The sequence below is a fragment of the Gymnodraco acuticeps genome, unplaced genomic scaffold (genome assembly GCF_902827175.1).
Source record: "Gymnodraco acuticeps unplaced genomic scaffold, fGymAcu1.1, whole genome shotgun sequence".
NCBI classification, from domain to species: Eukaryota; Metazoa; Chordata; class Actinopteri; order Perciformes; family Bathydraconidae; genus Gymnodraco; species Gymnodraco acuticeps.
Window position 1 is genome coordinate 52,661 of NW_022991691.1, and position 21,211 is coordinate 73,871.

Below are 21,211 nucleotides of genomic sequence, written 5' to 3' on the forward strand. Positions count from 1 at the left end.
GGTTTATTTGGAGCGTCGGCCGGAGAATTCACAAGACATGTCACGGGCCACGAGTTGACCACACGGTAGAGATGCCAAATCAATTCTGAAGAACCCTTCTGTAGTTCGACGTGTAATAATCAACATTCCATGGGATTGTTTGAATGGTGTGAGAGTGTTGGCAGATCTGACGTGGCTGGGGAGGGGGTTCCATAGTGAGGGGGGGGGGCTGCTGCGAAGGCCCTGTCACCCCAGGTCCGGAGCTTTGTCCTGATGGGCTGCAGTAGGTTAGCTTCAGCAGACCTGAGGCGACGGGTGGGGTTGTGTCGTTGGATGAGGTCACAGAGGTAGGGGGGGGGGGGCAAGGTTGTTGAGGGCTTTGAAAGTGAAAAGTAATATTTTAAAGTCAAAGCGGTGTTTGATGGGGAGCCAGTGGAGGTCATGGAGGATAGGGGGTGATGTGGTCGGAGCGTCGGGTGGAGGTCATGGAGGATAGGGGTGATGTGGTCGGAGCGTCGGGTGGAGGTCATGGAGGATAGGGGTGATGTGGTCGGAGCGTCGGGTGGAGGTCATGGAGGATAGGGGTGATGTGGTCGGGTGGAGGTCATGGAGGATAGGGGTGATGTGGTCGGAGCGGCGGGTGGAGGTCATGGAGGATAGGGGTGATGTGGTCGGAGCGTCGGGTGGAGGTCATGGAGGATAGGGGTGATGTGGTCGGAGCGTCAGGTGGAGGTCATGGAGGATAGGGGTGATGTGGTCGGAGCGTCGGGTGGAGGTCATGGAGGATAGGGGGTGATGTGGTCGGAGCGGCGGGTGGAGGTCATGGAGGATAGGGGTGATGTGGTCGGAGCGTCGGGTGGAGGTTATGGAGGATAGGGGTGATGTGGTCGGAGCGTCGGGTGGAGGTCATGGAGGATAGGGGTGATGTGGTCGGAGCGTCGGGTGGAGGTCATGGAGGATAGGGGTGATGTGGTCGGAGCGTCGGGTGGAGGTCATGGAGGATAGGGGTGATGTGGTCGGAGCGTCGGGTGGAGGTCATGGAGGATAGGGGTGATGTGGTCGGAGCGGCGGGTGGAGGTCATGGAGGATAGGGGTGATGTGGTCGGAGCGTCGGGTGGAGGTCATGGAGGATAGGGGTGATGTGGTCGGAGCGTCGGGTGGAGGTCATGGAGGATAGGGGTGATGTGGTCGGAGCGTCGGGTGGAGGTCATGGAGGATAGGGGTGATGTGGTCGGAGCGTCGGGTGGAGGTCATGGAGGATAGGGGTGATGTGGTCGGAGCGGCGGGTGGAGGTCATGGAGGATAGGGGTGATGTGGTCGGAGCGGCGGGTGGAGGTCATGGAGGATAGGGGTGATGTGGTCGGAGCGTCGGGTGGAGGTCATGGAGGATAGGGGTGATGTGGTCGGAGCGTCAGGTGGAGGTCATGGAGGATAGGGGTGATGTGGTCGGAGCGTCGGGTGGAGGTCATGGAGGATAGGGGTGATGTGGTCGGAGCGGCGGGTGGAGGTCATGGAGGATAGGGGTGATGTGGTCGGAGCGTCGGGTGGAGGTTATGGAGGATAGGGTGATGTGGTCGGAGCGTCAGGTGGAGGTCATGGAGGATAGGGGTGATGTGGTCGGAGCGTCGGGTGGAGGTCATGGAGGATAGGGGTGATGTGGTCGGAGCGTCGGGTGGAGGTCATGGAGGATAGGGGTGATGTGGTCGGAGCGTCGGGTGGAGGTATGGAGGATAGGGGGGATGTGGTCGGAGCGGCGGGTGGAGGTCATGGAGGATAGGGGTGATGTGGTCGGAGCGTCGGGTGGAGGTCATGGAGGATAGGGGTGATGTGGTCGGAGCGTCGGGTGGAGGTCATGGAGGATAGGGGTGATGTGGTCGGAGCGTCGGGTGGAGGTCATGGAGGATAGGGGTGATGTGGTCGGAGCATCGGGTGGAGGTCATGGAGGATAGGGGTGATGTGGTCGGAGCGGCGGGTGGAGGTGAGCAAGCGGGAAGCTGAGTATGCTGTTGCTGTTGCAGTAATCCAGCCGGGATGTTATGAAGGCATGGATCAGAGTTTCAGCAGCGGTCGATGAGAGGGAGGGTCTGATGCGGGCGATGTTCTTTAAATGGAAGAATGCGTTTTTTGTGACCTGGTTGACGTGAATGTTCCAGGTGTCCCACAACCGAGAGCTGCCCGGTCACAAACTGGTAACAACAACAACAACTTGCTAGGGCAGCCCCTCCTTAAGGCAGATAACGGCTGCTCAAGGCTGGAGCATCTGTGTCAGAGGGTGAAGGAGGACACTAGGACAAATGATTCCCTAACAGAAACATGTATTTGTTCTCTTTTGTTTGTCTTGTACTTACTTCATGTCCTTGTGTCAAATATGTCCCATTAGGAAAGAAGAACGTCATGGTATATATAGATAAACATGAGCTTTAAGACTCACCGTGGAAGCTTTTATCTGGTCAGGCTTCTGTCTTCAAAGATGGTCACCTCAATCTTTACAGGATGCAGTCAAAGAAAAGCTTTTTGAAGAACGTTCGGCTTCATTTTCCAACCATTTAAAGTAATAAGGTCCATTTATCAACAGAAGAAAAAAGAGCTTTTGGACACAGTTGAAAGAAGCGGACTGACATTTGGATTTAAGAGACTTGACACTTACTTGGTGTTACTTTCTTGAAAAAAAGACAAATTCTTGACAAGTATTTGTTTTTGCTCATGTTAATAAGTTGCACTGTCCCTATGAAAAAAAACACACACACACACACACACACACACACACACACACACACACACACACACACACACACACACACACACACACACACACACACACACACACACACACACACACACACACACACACACACACACACACACACACACACACACACACACACACACACACACACACACACACACACACACACACACACACACACACACACACACACACACACACACACACACACACACACACACACACACACACACACACACACACACACACACACACACACACACATACACAGTTGGATTTCCTGTAAACTATAAATCACGATGTATTAGGTCATTGGTAAAGCTACTTAAAGACTGTGTTTAACAAGTTAAAGTCACCCAAAACACTCAATGCATCATTCCTCTTTCCCGCACACGTTCATTCTTGCATAATGACAAGTTTTTTATGTTAGGGCTGTTTAAATGCAGACCATTTAAAAGCATTGTGGCTGTGTTTTTTAATCCATCTGATAGTCAGATACTGTAAGTAGCTGGAAATCATTTATTTAGGGCATTGTTTCTTAAGCTTTTTTTAAGACAAAAGACCAATTAACCCGATAAAACAAAGTCATGGACCACCTCCAAATATCCCTAACAAGAAAAAAGTTAAAGTTAAAGTCTTCATTCATAACATTTAACAACTTAATGTTAATAACCTGTGTCCTATAGAGTCGGCCTAGAAGTCAATGCTTTTGAACGTGTGTTTAAAGGGGACATTTCTTATTAACAGTACCACAAGGCTCTCAAGCTGCAGCAAAGTGCATTTGATGGAAGACGACCAACAGAGTTTCCTGGTTAAAGTTTAGGATACGACTCTTAGGCCTCTCTCGATGGGGTCGGTGAGCAGGAGGCCTCGCGGGGCGTAGATCTTGTCGTTCTGCTCCTGAATGTACTTTGCAATCTTCTTCAAAACCTTAAAAAAAGGAAAGAAAAATCACAGTTTCAGGAACATTTCTCATACATCGAAAAAACCACCGGTGGCAATGTATTAAGAATCTCAATCTCACGGCCACATTTCATAGAATTAACAAACTACTGTTGAGCTGATAACCAAAAGAAAAAGGTTGCTTGGTCTAATTACCAAAATATTGTAATTTGTTTGACTGTTATTACACCTGCAGGATTGTCCCTCACTATGTCAGTATGCCTCTGAAATAGTGTTAGTTTTGTCAGCTATTTTTCTATTTAGTCTTACGGTACGTCCAGACGGCAGCGTTGCGTTGAAACTTGCCGGTGGGCGTGTCTGGCGCGCGACCAACAACCAATCACATTAATCCCCCGCCCCGGACACACAAGCACGCGGTTTGATTGGCTAGAGCTTGTACTGGCATATGATTCGATTGGCTAGCGCTTCCGTCGACGCTTGAGAAGTTGAACTTTTCTCAACTTTCGAAGCGAGCAACGGAGGAAAAGCGAGGCGACGGAACCACAATGCAGTTCGGCAAAGCATGACGTCACCCCATTCAAAGTGAATGGGAAGCGTCTCCGTTGAAGCACAATACGGAACCGGGTGGACGTACCGTTAGTCTTAGTCCTGTGTCAAATGTCCTTGTTAGTTTTAGTCATATGTAGTCACCTTCATCCTGTCTTTATTTAGACAAGTTTTAGTCGACTAAAAGTCTGAGCATTTTAGTCTCATTTTAGTCAAAGAAAACTAACTATTTTGAAAACTGTTGACATTTGAGTCTTTTTTAGTCATCAGATTATATTGAACATTTCAGTCAAACTAACCTTATTGGATGAAGAACACAGGTTGAATGATTAAGAAAGCAGCTTGGCAGAGAGTATCTGGTTTGTGGTGTTCTTACCAGCTGTGTTATGGCCACATTGCTTCCCTTCTGATAAAGCAATGCAAGATGTAACGTTATCTTTGATAATATTTCGTCTCCTCCTTTTTCGTCAACGAATGTAAAGAGAGATTTTGGCAACGTTTTTATTTAGTAAACTACATTTTCGTCTCGTCCTTCTTCGTCAACGATATTGCATGTTGATATCGTTACAGTTATTGTTTACCGACGTTGGCGCCGTCTCGTCATCGTCTCTGAAACATCCCTTCTGTTATTGTATAAAGTTCATGAACATTGTATGAGATGCACATCAGAAGAAAAAGAGGACAATGAGAAGGGGAGGGTTTCAATGTGTACTGTTCCCTTATTGCAAATGTTTACTCCTTTCATTGCAACTGTTGAAATGTTCTCAACTGTCTTCTAAATAACAAAGAATCTCAATCTCTAACTGTTCGCACAAGACGCAAGACCTATCAATGATTTACTTTAAATGTTCTGCTCTAGATTGGCCATATATCACAGAGAGTTTAGGGTGAATAAGACACACAGTGCATCCAAGTTATTGATACGTTTATGGATGCAATGTACCATTTCATAAGGTAAATAAAAGACCATAGGGTTTTTTAAACCTTCACTGAAGACACACTTCTTCTCTCTGGCCTTCTAGTCAGAGCTGAGCATGACACCTGACATTTCTCTGTGTTTTTTTCTGTTGTAAATTATTGTTATTGTAGTGCGTTACATACAAAAATCGTTTTTAAATGTGCTTTATAAATAAAACTTGATTTGCTTTGAGTTGATCAATCCTAGCAGCACAGAAGCAGTAAAAGGTAATGCTAATAGGTTTGAGAATTGTTTTGGTTAACTTACTTTATTTCCTTGTAACCATCAAATGTCCATCTCTCTAGATTTTAAATCATCCATCTTAGTCACTTTGATATAGACTCGAAGACTAGAAATCTCAAGATGGATTAACATTACATTTTCTTCATAAACATTCATATATAGCAACCTCTGGGTCTGAGAGTGAAATCAAGGTTTAAGTTTCTCTAATGTTCAGCAGTCTGATTGTATAGAAGAAATGATGAGAAAATGACACTAATTCTCACTTGATTTACTCTAGCCTTCTTCAATACAGCATGATGTTCATTTAATAAATGATGGTCCTATTTAGTATAAAATAGATGAAAAAGCTACAACGGTGTGTTACAACTTGAACACAGTTTCACAGTTAGCCTTTTTGAATTGATTGTATTAAATATGGCCTCTTAAAAATGTATTTTTGAAGCCCCCGGTTGTATTAAGCTACACCCTCACATATCTCTTCCAAAAAGATTAAACTGGTGACGACTAAAATGCCGAAATCGAGGCTTCAAAACCGCGTTTTTACAACCCGAGAAACCACGGCGACCACATCGACTGCTTATAAACGCCTCCAGTCATTGGTTGTGCACTATGACATTGACAAATTGGATTGCCATAAAATGTACTACACACATCCATTTTCCCCTCTGGATTAATTGTATTATCTTCAGAGATATCTTCACATTTGATCTAGCACCAGTTCAGACGTTAGTGTGTCAAATATCTGGATTTGAAGACCAAATACTGAGGACATTCACATCATAACTATCTTAGTCATAAACAGATCATTAAAACTCCACAAAGACCATTTACAGTATTTAGTAATGACCTTTTTATTCTGTCGAAGGTTATGTTGAGACCTAGAATAAAACCAGCAAACTCCCAAACTGTCTGGCTCAATAAGCAACCAGAGGATCCAACCCACCACATTCTTGAGCTGAGCAACAGACCTCCCTTTTTCTTTAGTAACGACCAGTCAATTTAAAATCCACGACTTTATGAGTGCTCATAAAACCCAGCCAAATGCTTTTTATTCCAGTTCATTTAAAAAAGAAAATATTCAAATGTAAGAGGAAAAGACCATTGGCATAGTAAATCCAACATTGTACTCAAACTGGGCCAAAAGAGATTTGAGATGTACATAAATCATATTTATTTGCTGGCTTTCAGAGGTCGTAAATATTGATTTACAGCCAGGCTAAAGCGTTTCACAGCAGGAGCACAACTTCCTAAAGTGTTAACCTGCTTTAAACATCTACATGTCACTTATACGTCTACTTGCGGTCAAAGCAGGATTCAGGGTTTGTAAAAAAGGTACATTTCTACACATTATTAGGACTAAATATAATTGTAAAATGGTAGTAATGCCCATATGATATATACAAGTTTGGTACCATTTACAATTATCTACAAAACCTTTTTTAACGAAAGCCAGGAAGCCAAGAAGTTCTTTAAACTTCTCAATTATTAAGTATTGTCTCAACATCAATAAACACTATGAATAAATAGAAGACATCCAATGCAAACTTTTAGCATAAATGAAACAAATAGTTTATGCTAAAACTGTAAAAGTGAGACAGAGATGGAGCACTCGAGTCCTGGACGATTTTCGGGACTTGTGACTCGACTCGGACTCGCACTGATTGACGCGACTGACTTGGAATCGTGAATTCTAGCGTACGATGACTTGGACTCGGACTCGTGAATTTTTCCCCCCACGATGACTCGGACTCGACTTGGACATTGACGCTCCGACTTGGACTCGAGCAAATTTTCTCTGGAGTCTGATGTCCTCTATCCTGGCGTGTGCTCCTGCGAGGCGAGTTCACGGACTGGGCCCGCTATTCCAGTCTAAAGATGTCTAGAGACACACCCCGCATTGTGCTGTATGCTTTCACACATTCTGCTTCCACATTGTAAAAGAGCAGCGCAAAATGCTCATTATGTGGAAACAATATTGAAGAGAACGAAAGCACATGGCTACTTAACATGCAGAATGATGTCATGTTGCATGTTAAGTAGCCATGTGCTTTCTGGGGCTTTATCTTTATCAGTAAACTGATTTAACCGGTAAAAGTTCCTTCAAAATAAGAGTCCCGATCTTATTACTATCAAAATAAAAGTGCAAAACGAAAACTTTACCATCTGAACTACCACTAAAAGGTAACTCATTTTAAATATAGTTAGACATATTAAAAGTAATTTACAATAATAATAATAATAGTAATAAGCTTTATATTTGTATAGCACCTATTACAAGAATTGTAGCCAAACTCACTTCACAGCAGTTCAATAGACAGATTAGTATAACATGACATGATAAAAGCAATGTAGAGGAGCAGCTACATTTCAACACATATATCCACGAAGATTAATACATGAAGACTTGTGACTCAGACTCGAACACAGGTAATGATGACTCGGACTCGACTACGACTCTCCCCTGGTGACTCGGACTTGGACTCGGACTCGAAGAGTGGTGACTCGAGAGTGACTTGGACTCGTGAATTGATGACTTGACTACAACACTGAAATTAGATAACTAAACCTCCTCACGCCCAACATTAGCCGCCTTTAGCTTAGCAGTGGTGACGTGAAGTCATGTGACCGTGCTGTAGTTCCTTTATATCCCAACATTAGCCTCCTTTAGCTTAGTGGTGGTGACGTGAAGTCATGTGACCGTGCTGTAGATTCTTTATAGCTCAACATTAGCCTCCTTTAGCTTAGCAGTGGTGACGTGAAGTCATGTGACCGTGCTGTAGTTCCTTTATAGCCCAACATTAGCTGCCTTTAGCTTAGCGGTGGTGACGTGAAGTCATGTGACCGTGCTGTAGTTCCTTTATAGCCCAACATTAGCCTCCTTTAGCTTAGCGGTGGTGACGTGAAGTCACGTGACCGTGCTGTAGTTCCTTTATAGCCCAACATTAGCCTCCTTTAGCTTAGCGGTGGTGATGTGAAGTCATGTGACCGTGCTGTAGTTCCTTTATATCCCAACATTAGCCTCCTTTAGCTTAGTGGTGGTGACGTGAAGTCATGTGACCGTGCTGTAGTTTCTTTATAGCCCAACATTAGCCACCTTTAGCTTAGCGGTGGTGATGTGAAGTCATGTGACCGTGCTGTAGTTCCTTTATATCCCAACATTAGCCTCCTTTAGCTTAGTGGTGGTGACGTGAAGTCATGTGACCGTGCTGTAGTTCCTTTATAGCCCAACATTAGCCACCTTTAGCTTAGCGGTGGTGATGTGAAGTCATGTGACCGTGCTGTAGTTCCTTTATATCCCAACATTAGCCTCCTTTAGCTTAGTGGTGGTGACGTGAAGTCATGTGACCGTGCTGTAGTTTCTTTATAGCCCAACATTAGCTGCCTTTAGCTTAGCGGTGGTGACGTGAAGTCATGTGACCGTGCTGTAGTTCCTTTATAGCCCAACATTAGCCTCCTTTAGCTTAGCGGTGGTGACGTTAAGTCACGTGACCGTGCTGTAGTTCCTTTATAGCCCAACATTAGCCTCCTTTAGCTTAGCGGTGGTGACGTGAAGTCATGTGACCGTGCTGTAGTTCCTTTATAGCCCAACACTAGCCACCTTTAGCTTAGTGGTGGTGACGTGAAGTCACGTGACCGTGCTGTAGTTCCTTTATAGCCCAACATTAGCCTCCTTTAGCTTAGCGGTGGTGACGTGAAGTCATGTGACCGTGCTGTAGTTCCTTTATAGCCCAACACTAGCCACCTTTAGCTTAGCGGTGGTGAAGTGAAGTCATGTGACCGTGCTGTAGTTCCTTTATATCCCAAAACTAGCCACCTTTAGCTTAGCGGTGGTGACGTGAAGTCATGTGACCGTGCTGTAGTTCCTTTATAGCCCAAAACTAGCCACCTTTAGCTTAGCGGTGGTGACGTGAAGTCATGTGACCGTGCTGTAGTTCCTTTATAGCCCAACATTAGCCTCCTTTAGCTTAGCGGTGGTGACGTGAAGTCATGTGACCGTGCTGTAGTTCCTTTATAGCCCAACATTAGCCTCCTTTAGCTTAGCGGTGGTGACGTGACGTCATTTGACCGTGCTGTATATCCTTTATAGCCCAACATTAGCTTCTTACTTAAAAAATCATAAAGTGGTGTTAATATGTGGAGATTATCCTGCTGAACTAAAAGTGTAAGAATCATAAACGTTTGTTTGACTGAGATTATTATCAAAAATCCCCTTTTTTGGCTCTATTAACCCTTAATGCATATTTGTAGTTGAAATGTGTCTCACCTTCTCGTAGTGCGTCTCCATACACAGGAAGACGGTGTACGCAGTGAGGCAGGCCAGACAGCCTTCGATATACGACTGGCTTCCCAACTTCTCCGCTTCGGCGTACAAGTTATTCAGCGTCTGCATCGTCTCCTCGAACTGCTGTTTGTCAATCTGAAATACATCAAGAAACATCAAAAGGGTTAAAAATGATAATACAAAAGGTATTGCCAAGTGCGTATTTGGCCATAAGTGTGAGAGCTTTGTTGGGATATTCGACTGGTAATTCATCCTGCTAGCACCAGATAGTTTTCCCTTTCCATCTCCAGATAAATAAGCGGCTCTATTTTCTTGGAGTCTACATTCATCAAGGGATTTCTGGGCCACCTTCCCACATTGGAAATTCTTAGGATGGCCTTGCCAACTAAATGTTTTCACTTAATAACTGATGTACGGTGAAAATCCAGGAAGGAATCAAGATGGATTCTCCTTCTCCAATGGCGCACCTTGAATAAAATAAAGACGTATCTCTGAACTGAAGACAGCTTCTGGGATACACACTGTAACCAAGACTGGCTGGAAATCAAAACCGTGTTTTTCTCAAGAATTTCCTCAAAGGAAGGGGGTTTGAAGAATGATGGAGGGTGGAGAGCTGTTGGCTGTTGGACTGGGGCTGTCGACAGTAGTCTGATAGAAACAGACGCAAGGTAACATTTTGGTATTGGCAAAAAACTGAGAATCCTTGGGAGGTTATGGCGAGGTCCATGAATGCCATACCATTACAGTTCTTAATGTCCTGATCCTGCTTCTGAGTTCATCCGGTTTATTATCCACTGACTGGACGTTTTCCAGAAGAAAACCCTGAATAAGGACGATGTTCTTTACGATTCTTTATAGCCCAACATTAGCCGCCTTTAGCTTAGCGGTGGTGACGTGAAGTCATGTGACCGTGCTGTAGTTCCTTTATAGCCCAACATTAGCCTCCTTTAGCTTAGCGGTGGTGACGTGAAGTCATGTGACCGTACTCTCATTTTTTTGTTAGTGAACAAAGGGCACATACTTAGAATGTTTTACATGGGACTTTTTTAAACCAAAACACCCCAAAATGTCTTCCTCTTCCTCCTAACAGCTGGTAGAAGCTAACACACCTGATGTTGACATTTTGCCAACTATGATACACTCCCTGAAAGCTGCATTTGTTTTGGAATTGACTCTCTGTAAAAATAACTAAAACAGTAGATCGGACCGTTGTAAGAGTTGGTCTAGGAACACGGGTAAAAGTTTAAACTATGCTAAAGGTCGAGTTAGCAGCTAGAGATCATAGCAGGCGGATAATAGAGTTGGAGGCTACCGTTAGCATCTGACCGCTCAAGGTAAACATCTAGATGACCGATGAGAGGACCTGGGACTTCAAATATTAACTACCCATTAGCCTTCGTGCATAAGACAATACACCATATTAAATATATATCATTAAATCCATCCTGGACACCAGCATCTGTGATTTCTCTGACACCGAGGGTGAATTAAGGGTCTCCTATTATACTATCGAGAGCCGAGAGCTCATGAGGAGAATTCTAGCAGCAGAAACTCAGCTAAATGCTGTCGTGATTAAACTCCATATCATGTTCCAAACCACATCAAGGATTATCTCTGAAACAGTATGGAGCTCAAACTCTCTCTCTCTCAGGTTTACCACAAGGTGACTTCCTTTTGATTTCCTGCTTCTTCACACACTCTCTCCAGTACAGGTTAGCTCTGAGTGTTAGCATGCTAATGTAAACACAGACCATATCACTTCCAGAACACGTCTCATTGTTTCTGACAGCAACATTTCTGATTGGCCCGTGGGGGTAAAGCCCGCCCACATTTGAGTAATGTCGTCATGAAGCAGCGAATCTGGATCAGCTCCGTTGTTCAGGGTACGGAGGAAAACAGGAAAAGAGAGAGGGTTTGATTTTCACTGAAACACCGGGGACACATATTGATGTATAAGAGACATCAAAAAGTGCATGATAGGGGACCTTTAAAGAGTCCTCCACCCTCCAATGTTCTGCTCTCTTTTGCCCGAGGAATGCAGCAGCGGGTTCCAACACATCGGTGGTTTTTAGGCGTGTTTGATTACCGTCATCGAGAGCCTTTGATCTCCGTCTAAATCTCCCATTCAGAGGCTGCGATTCAAACCACAGTTCTACTTCTGAGAGTCTTTCCATTGACGCAGATTTATTAGCATTGTGAATTATAGATTAGTGTACAAGATTGAATTCAGGTGAGGAAAAGCTAGTTCTCTTAAATCACTTAATATGACAATAATTAAAAAAATGTATTTAGCTGCATCTCTGCCTGATATAATTACCAAATATCTCAAAGCTTAAAACGTTAAATGTCTCGGGACTTCTAAACAAGCTACGCTAAAATGCATTTAATTTGTTATTTTATTATACCATTGGTTTTATATCTTTGTGTTTATTAGATCTAACCTATTTTAAATCAATATTTAGACTAGTTAATTATAGTCTTGGTATTATTTAGTATTCAGGGTGAGATCAGTTTTAGGGTATTTTGTAATCCCTGTACATTTTGCTGTATGATGTCCTTTTGTTGTTCTGTTGTTTATGTCTTCTTGTGGAACCTACTGCTGCAGGTCTCCCTTGAAAAAGAGATCATTGATCTCAATGGGATTTTACCTGGATAAATAAAGGTTTTGAATTGAATTGAATTGTGAGGCGTGTGGAAGTAATATATATTTTAAATACTTTCTTTTTAGTGTTTCTATTCTCAAGCTTAAGAAACTGAGTGTTTCCATTCGGTCCTTGGTAGGATTCGAGACCATTTGTGAATAAATTAATTTGATCAAATTCTCTATAACAGACGTTATAAATGTGATATAGAGGCGAAGTCCCTCCCTTTCCGGTGACAAATATTAAAATGTAATTTAACTGAACTGATTAAATACACATTACACACAGGTCAGTGAACAATGTCAGTTCCCAATTTATATAACTAAATGTTAATATGATGCCAGAAAACAATATTTCCGTTCCTCAAAAACTGTATAATTCCTCCAGAAATCTGAGTATCAAACAGAACGTCAGACGGCAGAGACAGCTTTGTTTTTACGGAGCTCCGACGTCATGTTGTTGTTGTTTACGTCACGTTGTTGTTTACGTCAGGAGACAGCTTGTATACGGGCGAAATGTTCTCCAGATAATTTATATATCTTATAAACAAGATCAGAGACACAGTACTCACTATATCTTTCTAGAAACCCCAGTAACTCTCTTACATGGTTTGGCAATCCAGCTGCCAAATACATTTCAGTGTTTCCCACAGAATTTGATTCTATTTGTGGGGGCACCGCACCCCCCCCACCCCCCCGGCAAGAAAAGCCAAAGGCCCCTTAACCAATTTGGGTTATCAAATAAGATAATACATGCGAGTTCATGGCTACTGTAGACAACGTTCTTGTTGCTCTGTGTTGCGTTGTTAATGAGTGAAACACACCGGAGTTGAGGATCTATGGGGTTTATTCTCCCAGAAATATAATTTACAATTTAGGCATTTAGCAGACGCCTTATTCTAAAGCGACTTACAATGACCAATTACAGGGACATTCTCCCTGGAGCAACCGAGGGCTAAGTGCCTTACTCAAGGGCACACTAGTGGTGGTGTTCCAGGCGGGATTTGAACTCACAACCTTCCGATCATCAGCCCACCTCACTATCCATTAGACCACCAAAACAAAAAAAAGAGATCCATTTGTGGCGGACGATATTTATTTGTGGCAGCCCGCCACAAATAAATCAATGTATGGGAAACACTGCATTTAAAACACGGAGCACTTTTCTAGTTCCTTGGTGAGATTCTCCAAAAGCATTCAAACAGTAAGAAGCTACCAAAAATAATACAGGCCCACAGCCTAAGATAATTATCTGCAGGAATGTGAAGTGACAGACCTCTGCAAATCAAACAGGGGAAATGTTTGCCTTAACAACCATGTGGCTTTTTAAACTTTAGGTTATGCAAACATCCTCTGAGATAAATAAAAGGTTAGGGTTACAATTTAAAGGCCCTGATACACCAAGCTAACCCCAAAGAACACGTCCCGACGGACCCGACTGTGGTGTCGCCTCACGTCTCCTGCGTCTTGGCCAAACAGTCGCACTGGAACACACCGCAAAGACTTCAGCCGACGGCCAAGTATCACGTACGAACTGCGCATGAGTGGCAATACCTCTCCTTACCAGCAGGCGGCGGTAGTGTGTATTCGTCATTCAAAAGAGGCAACCGGAAGACAGACTGCGTGATACACCGAGAGAAGAAGAACAGACTGCGTGATATATACAAACAACAAATAGCGTGCGTTCCATTCTCACTCTCGTCCATCACAGACTGTTTCACATAGCGACTTATAATCGTATAATTCTTGCGTCCAGGTGAGATGAAAATGAAAAAGATAATAGCCGTCTGTGTGTGCCTAATCGTTTGTTTGCGTCCCTCACTTCCGTTTCGCTTCTCATGCACTGATTCGCTAAGCTGAACAGCCAATCAGAGTGATTTATTTTGCAGGGGGGCGGAAGGTGTCGGCACGGCCGAAACGACACAACGGTGCGGGACACCAATCTGAGTAGGGCGACAGCAGTGGCGGTTCTAGACCAATTTGACTGGGGGGGCCAGGCTGGGGCCAGTTATTTTCTGAGGGGGGCACAATAAATGCGGGACGAAAAAGACAAAGACAGTATGAAGTAATTGCGCATAAGAAAACAATGCAATACAGTTATTGGTATTTGTTTCAGTACACATATTTATTTCAGATACTTATAGTTACAGGTTTTACGCTCTATAGGTCCGACTAGAAAGACAAATAGCGTTAGTTATGCCTATTCCGTCAGCCAAGAAATCGTTTAATCATAAACTTTTTTTTTTTTTTCATTTTCAGGGGGTCCAAAGTCAGTGTTAAGGGGGCACTGCCCCCCCCCCCCCCCCTAGAACCACCCCTGGGCGACAGGACACTCATCGACGGCCAGACATCTATCGGCTTGGTGTGTCCGGGCCTTAACATTAAAGAACTTTGATGGAGGACTGAATGTTTTACATGCCAATAAGAGAGCTTCATATTTTCTCTTTTACTTTTTAAACCCGACTTCAATCTGTGTGTCTTTAAAGGAAGGCTCCAGTCATTAGATAGTTAATCAAAACTTCAGTATTTAGTGAAACATTATGTTTAAACCATACCCTGAAGAAATCAGCGATATTCCCCGGTAAGTAATGATTTTATAGCTCTTTTTTATCAAAACCTGTATATTCCGTCAGGCAGCTGCCATTTTGGCCATTTTCAGTATAGTCACATGATCCGAAAAACTAGGTCGTGACGTCATCTATGCGTTCACTTTGTAAACACACGACGAAAACATGGCAGAGTATTTGAGTTCGGACTCGTCAGCCGAGGAAGAAGTTTAGAAAAATAAAGTCCAGGTGGACTTACTTTGAATTATCACTATAGGTATTCATTCCATCCAAATACAACTGTAAAAAAAATAAAAAACATACTCTGTTATCCTCTTAGGCCCCACGGACCCGGTTCCGGGGCCGAAATCGCGTCATTTGCAGGAAACAACGTCTAAGGAACCTTAATATTTAATAAACTATGAATATTTTATATCCATATAACGGGGAAAAAACTAATTTAACTGATCTTTTTCCTTTTTTTCTTCAAAAAAAAACACACAATGCTAACAGTGAGCCTCTGAATTAGCCCCGAGCGAAAAATGCTAACCTATTACTGCACCGAAAATCACTCCTAGCTCCCTTATTACTTATCCTAGCTGCACATCCAACACATTGTTTATGATCGTAAAGACACAGAATCTAACGGTGCCCACCTCAACACTGAAAGATACAAACTCGCGACCTTATCAACAACAACGTACATCAAAACAAGTGGCGCTAAGTACTAATATGCGGTAGGCTAACATGGCTTACCTTTTACATTACATTACATTACATTACATCGCATTTAGCTGACGCTTTTATCCAAAGCGACTTACAATAAGTACATTCGACCAGGAAGACACAACCTTGAAGAAAACAGAATCATATAAGTACATCAGGTTTCAGAGAGCCAAACATTTCAAGTGCTACTCAACTGGCTTTAGATAAGCCAGTCCTTTATTGGTATAAAAGTGCTTCGTTAATAGTTCTAACGCTCGAAGTGGAGTCGAAAGAGATGAGTTTTCAGTTTGCGCCGGAAGATGTGCAAGCTATCTGCCGTCCTGATGTCAATGGGGAGCTCATTCCACCATCCTGGAGCCAGGACAGCAAACCCACGTGTTTTCGCCGATGGGAACTTGGGTCCCCCTCGCAGCGAGGGTGCAGCGAGTCGTTTGGCTGATGCAGAGCGTAGTGCACGCGCTGGGGTGTACGGTTTAACCATGTCCTGGATGTAGGAAGGGCCAGATCCATTCGCAGCATGGTACGCAAGTACCAGTGTCTTGAAGTGGATTCTAGCAGTTACCGGAAGCCAGTGAAGGGAGCGGAGGAGCAGAGTGGTGTGGGAGAATTTAGGAAGGTTGAAGACCAGAGGTCGGATGGCACATGCAGGTAGACCAGCCAGGAGGGAGTTGCAGTAGTCTAGGCGTGAGATGACGAGAGCCTGGACCAGAACCTGAGTCGCTTTCTGTGTCAGCTGGGGACGTATCCTCCTGATGTTGTAAAGCGTGTATCTGCAGCAACGGGTTGTAGCAGCGATGTTTGCAGTGAAGGACAGGTTGTTATCTAGGGTCACACCCAGATTCCTTGCAGTCTGAGTCGGGGAAACAACTGAGGTGCCGATGTTGATTGTTAGGTCAAGAGTGGGACAATCTTTTCCCAGGAGGAAGAGCAGCTCAGTCTTGTCAAGGTTGAGCTTGAGGTGATGAGCAGACATCCACTGAGAGATGTCAGCTAGACAAGCAGAGATGCGTGCGACGACCTGGGTCTCTGAGCGGGGAAAGGACAGAATTAATTGGGTGTCGTCAGCGTAGCAGTGGTAAGAAAAACCATGCGGGCTAATGACTGATCCGAGCGAGTTTGTGTACAGGGAGAAGAGGAGGGGACCAAGAACAGAGCCCTGAGGGACCCCCGTAGTTAATTGACAAGGGTCGGACTCAGACCCTCTCCAAGTCACCCTGTAGGTACGGTCTTTCAGGTATGAGGTGAGGAGGGAAAGTGCAGAGCCTGAAACTCCAAGTTTTTGGAGAGTGCGAAGGAGGATCTGATGATTCACCGTGTCGAATGCAGCAGACAGGTCCAACAGGATGATGACAGAGGAGAGGGATGCAGTTTTGGCAGTGTGCAGTTCCTCAGTGACAGCAATGAGAGCAGTTTCTGTGGAGTGACCTGCCTTGAAACCAGACTGGTGCGGATCCAGAAGGTTGTTCTGATTGAGATAACAGGAGAGTTGTTTAAAGACAGCGCGTTCAAGTGTTTTAGACAGGAACGGGAGGAGAGAGACAGGCCTGTAGTTTATAACATCAGACGGGTTGAGAGTGGGTTTCTTTAGGAGAGGGTTTACTCTTGCCTCCTTGAGACTGTTTGGAAAGTGACCAGAAGTTAGAGAAGTGTTGATGAAATGGGTGAGAAACGGTAGAATATCAGGAGCGATAGTCTGAAGGAGGTTTGAAGGGATAGGGTCCAGAGGACAGGTGGTAGGGCGGGTGTCTGGTCTAAACTGGTCTTCAATGGCATTACAACGATAAAAACGATGATGTAGTTAATCCATAGATTAATATCCAATGGGGCTGTGTCCCCTTTGAAATGTTCTGGTAATCTATAAGCAATAAAACTGCAATTCCGTTATCTGCTGTCCGCTCTGTGCTCCGTGCGCTCTGGGTCCTGCTTCCTTACGTAGTAAACAATAAGTAGAGTCTGCTGCGTAATGTCCTTACGCTGGCTGGCATTGGCAGTGCACTGCATCCCCATTAAGTAATGGTTGATTAATAAATCCCATTTTATGTTTCATCATACTCTCAGAGTAGTCGTCTGGAAACTTGAAATGTTCGCTGCATACATGCGCCTGTGGATCTTTCGGTTCGGGCTGAGCACATTTCGCTAGCCACTTCCTCCGAACGTACTTCCTACACTTACCCGTTGGCAACAGATGGAACCGAGCATTCCGTGGATTGTTCCTATCAGAATTGTGGCAATGTTTCGCGATACAATGAGGCATATTTCAATAGAATTGTGAGAGTAACTAGAGTAAACAACATGAACAAAGCACATACGTCAATTTATCCTCGACACCAAACGCATAGTTCACGTCACTTCCGGTAAAATAAGTCATGTGACTCGTCAAAATGGCGCCGCCCACAGGGTTGATGTTATTTCGGTAATTAATCAGCTTAAAATCACTGATAACGTCATCGGTTTAAAAAAAAAAAAAAAATACTGGCAGAGACTGGTCTGTTTTATCGGATGATAATTATTTAAAAATGCGTGTCATGAGCATTCCCTCCCTTTAAATAACCTTAATTAATTAATGTAATATTGTACTCACTCTACTTGGTTGCATCTACTTTTTAATACAAAAAGCTGAAACTACTTTTCATGCTTGTATATAACTTGAATAGCTAACTATTATAGTACTTTCTATCTAGGGTTGTCAACTCGCACGAGATTAATCTGGAAACATTAACGTGATTTTAAACAATGTATGCAAATGAAGACCCAGTTAGACCCAAACTTCCTCCTGTAATTCGTTCGCGGATGTTAACCGTGAATTGCATGGTTGAGAAAAGGCAAATCAATTCTGAGGAATCAGCACAAGCTGCATGTATTCACTGCCTGGAGACCATGACTATTGTTCTGCACTCGTTCTGTAGGTGTGATGAAAGAGAGGAAAGGTATTTTACTGTAGGAACAGTTAAGATGACCTGTGTGGAGCACATTATACAGAGGGGGATCACAGTATGAATACTACCATACTACCATACTACCATACTACCATACTACCATACTACCATACTACTCTCTCCCTCCCTCCCCTCCCTCCCTCTGACATCGCTCCCTTCTCTCCCCTGACCTCTCCACCCTCGCCACATCACTGTGGTTCAACAGATCTCTCAGAATGACAGTGAAGTGTTTCCTACCCGGGTCTCCAGCTCGGAGGGGAACTTGCTCTGGAACTGGCACACGGTGCCGTTGGAGTAATCTCTCTGGAGGAAGACTTTGGCAGCGACGGCCGCCTGCTGCCTCATGTCCTGCAGGCTGTGAGTCTGAGGACACACCAGGTCTCAGCATTTAGAAACCATCACATGCTGATAAAACACACTGTGCACAATCATAAGCCTGTTAAACCCTTTGAGACACTTTACGAGTCAGCATACCATAATAACCTGTGAGGCTGTCCAACAATGTACAATGTCACTCATTAGATGGTTTTATCCAAAGCGACTTACATACCGTTTTTGAGGAACAGAAATATTGTTTCTGTTCCTCAAAAACGGTATGTAAGTCGCTTTTTCTGGCATCACTGTTTGAGGGGAAAATCTGCTTGGATAAAACCCTGGGATTGTAAACATTGGGAACTGACATTTTTCACTGACCAATGTTTATGGGGGGAGCATTTTGGGGTGAAGTGTCTTTGGGGACACAGCGACATGATGAGAGCAGTGGGGATTAAACCAGTGCTCCCCTGATCCAAACATCAACGCAGTAGCTCACTGAGCCACATCCACCAACACCCCCATCTCTGACCCAAACCACGTACTGAACAGTGAATATGAGCTGTGTCCATCAAATCGGAGACACAGGGTCCCACGATTGAATAAAGTCAGACTGAAGCTGTCCTTCACCAGTCAATCCTCACAGTAAATACAGATGCAAACCCCAGGTCTAACACTAAAGGGTATTTAAGCAGGTTTCTCTCAGTGATCGTGTTGTGATGTTAAATGTCTGTTTTCCATGTATCGTGTCTTAATATCTGTCACAAATAGAGCTGGTGTGACTTCAAATGTCAGACTTGATCTGTCTATTAAAGTATTATAGAAGTACCAGAGTGTAGGAATACTCTGTTACAGTAAAAGTCCTGAATTCAAAATGTTCCTCAAGTAAAAGTAGAAGTACTCAGGTCTTGTACTTGAGTAAAAGTAGAAGTACCAGAGTGTAGGAATACTCTGTCACAGTAAAAGTCCTGCATTCAAAATGTTCCTCAAGTGAAAGTATAAAGTATTCTTATCAAAATATAGTGAAAGACAGTGAAAGTAGTCGTTGTGCAGATTGGTCCATTTCAGAATAATATATATGATATGTTTTATAATGATTGATCATGAAAGTGTTCTCAAAGCTGGTAAAGGTGCAGCTAGTCTGAATGACTTTGTATACTGCAGGGTAGCTGGTGGATTTACTCCAGGTGGAACTAAAGTCTGATTCAACACTTGATTAGATTTCACATCATTCATCCACATCTGTGAAGTAACTAAAGGGATTAAACACATGTAGTGGAGTATAAGTACACCATGTACCTCTGAACTGTAGTGGAGTAATAGTATTTTAAGCACTTGAGTAACTGTACCTAGGTACTTACACCTAGCTTATGAAACGAGACAATGTCGCTATTTAATAAAACATATATAACTAGTTTCCAGCATAGTTGTATAAACAGGCCTACTTTAGCCTGTTAGCTTGATCAAACTAGTCCACTTCTCGTCTCTTTCCATCCAGTAATACCTCTGAGAAACACTCATGAAACATCACGTTAGGAAGAAACAGTTCCCTCACATGTGTTGTACCTAAAATATATAATATTAATGATCGTTATCTTACCTCTACCATGATGAACAAGGTTTATGTTGTGTTTGTTTTCCGCTAGCCTCTTTTAGCATGTGCTACAAAATAAGCACTCCGGAGGGGAACCTTTGTTCGATAACGAAGGTTCCGGTTGTAGAGATAACCGAAAAATAACAAATTAATAAAAGCTAAAATAAGATGGAACTTTATTGATGCCTGTAGGGAAACTCAGCTGTCATAGCAGCAACAGAATAAGACACGAACACAGATAGCACATGGAATATACACGGGAACAATAAGAAAGTAAAAATACAAATTATTATGATTGAATTAATATTAATATCATGATTTTTATTTTATTTAAAAAATGTTTTAATGTATTTTATTATCATTATCATAGTATGTTTTTATTATAATTATATTCTTTATTAGTATTATTGGTATTTTCTTTTTTATTGTGATGTTTTTAAAATGATTAGTATTTTAATATTTATATTCTATTTGCCCCCACACGAGTCATGACGTTTAAAATAGATGTTCTAATCATTGTTGGTATTCATTATGAATATCATAACAGATTACTCTTTGAATGTCCCAAAGCACAATAAGTAAAATAATATATAAATCTTTATAAAAAGCCGGAAGTGGCAGTCAGTAGGTGTCTTGGACAGAGCCGTAGGGTCGCCGGTTCAAGTCCCCGACCAGACCGAAATATGGAGTGTGGACTGGAGAGGTCCCAGTTCACCTTCTGCCCTACCGTGGTGCCATTGAGCAAGGCACCGGACAACCCCCTTTTTGTTATCTTAGATGAAGATATGTACCTGTTAGA

General features: G+C 43.3%; 1 protein-coding gene across 4 annotated transcripts in view; it reads right to left on the reverse strand.

Annotated features, from left to right (window-relative positions):
- The window catches only part of LOC117534551 (golgin subfamily A member 7-like), a 73,069-nt gene extending 52,567 nt beyond the window's left edge, over window positions 1-20,502 (reverse strand). For all 4 annotated transcript variants that reach the window (XR_004567252.1, XR_004567250.1, XR_004567251.1 and 1 more), the window contains exons 1-5: window positions 20,419-20,502; window positions 18,744-18,869; window positions 9,640-9,792; window positions 3,554-3,655; window positions 2,411-2,463 (exon numbers count right to left, since the gene is read on the reverse strand). Coding sequence is in view for 1 of the 4 variants with exons in the window: in XM_034198773.1 (XP_034054664.1) it covers window positions 2,422-2,463; window positions 3,554-3,655; window positions 9,640-9,792; window positions 18,744-18,869; window positions 20,419-20,427 (432 nt within the window). In the remaining 3 variants the exon portion in view is untranslated. The remainder of the gene's footprint in view (window positions 1-2,410; window positions 2,464-3,553; window positions 3,656-9,639; window positions 9,793-18,743; window positions 18,870-20,418) is intronic.
- Between the last annotated feature and the right edge of the window lie 709 nt (window positions 20,503-21,211).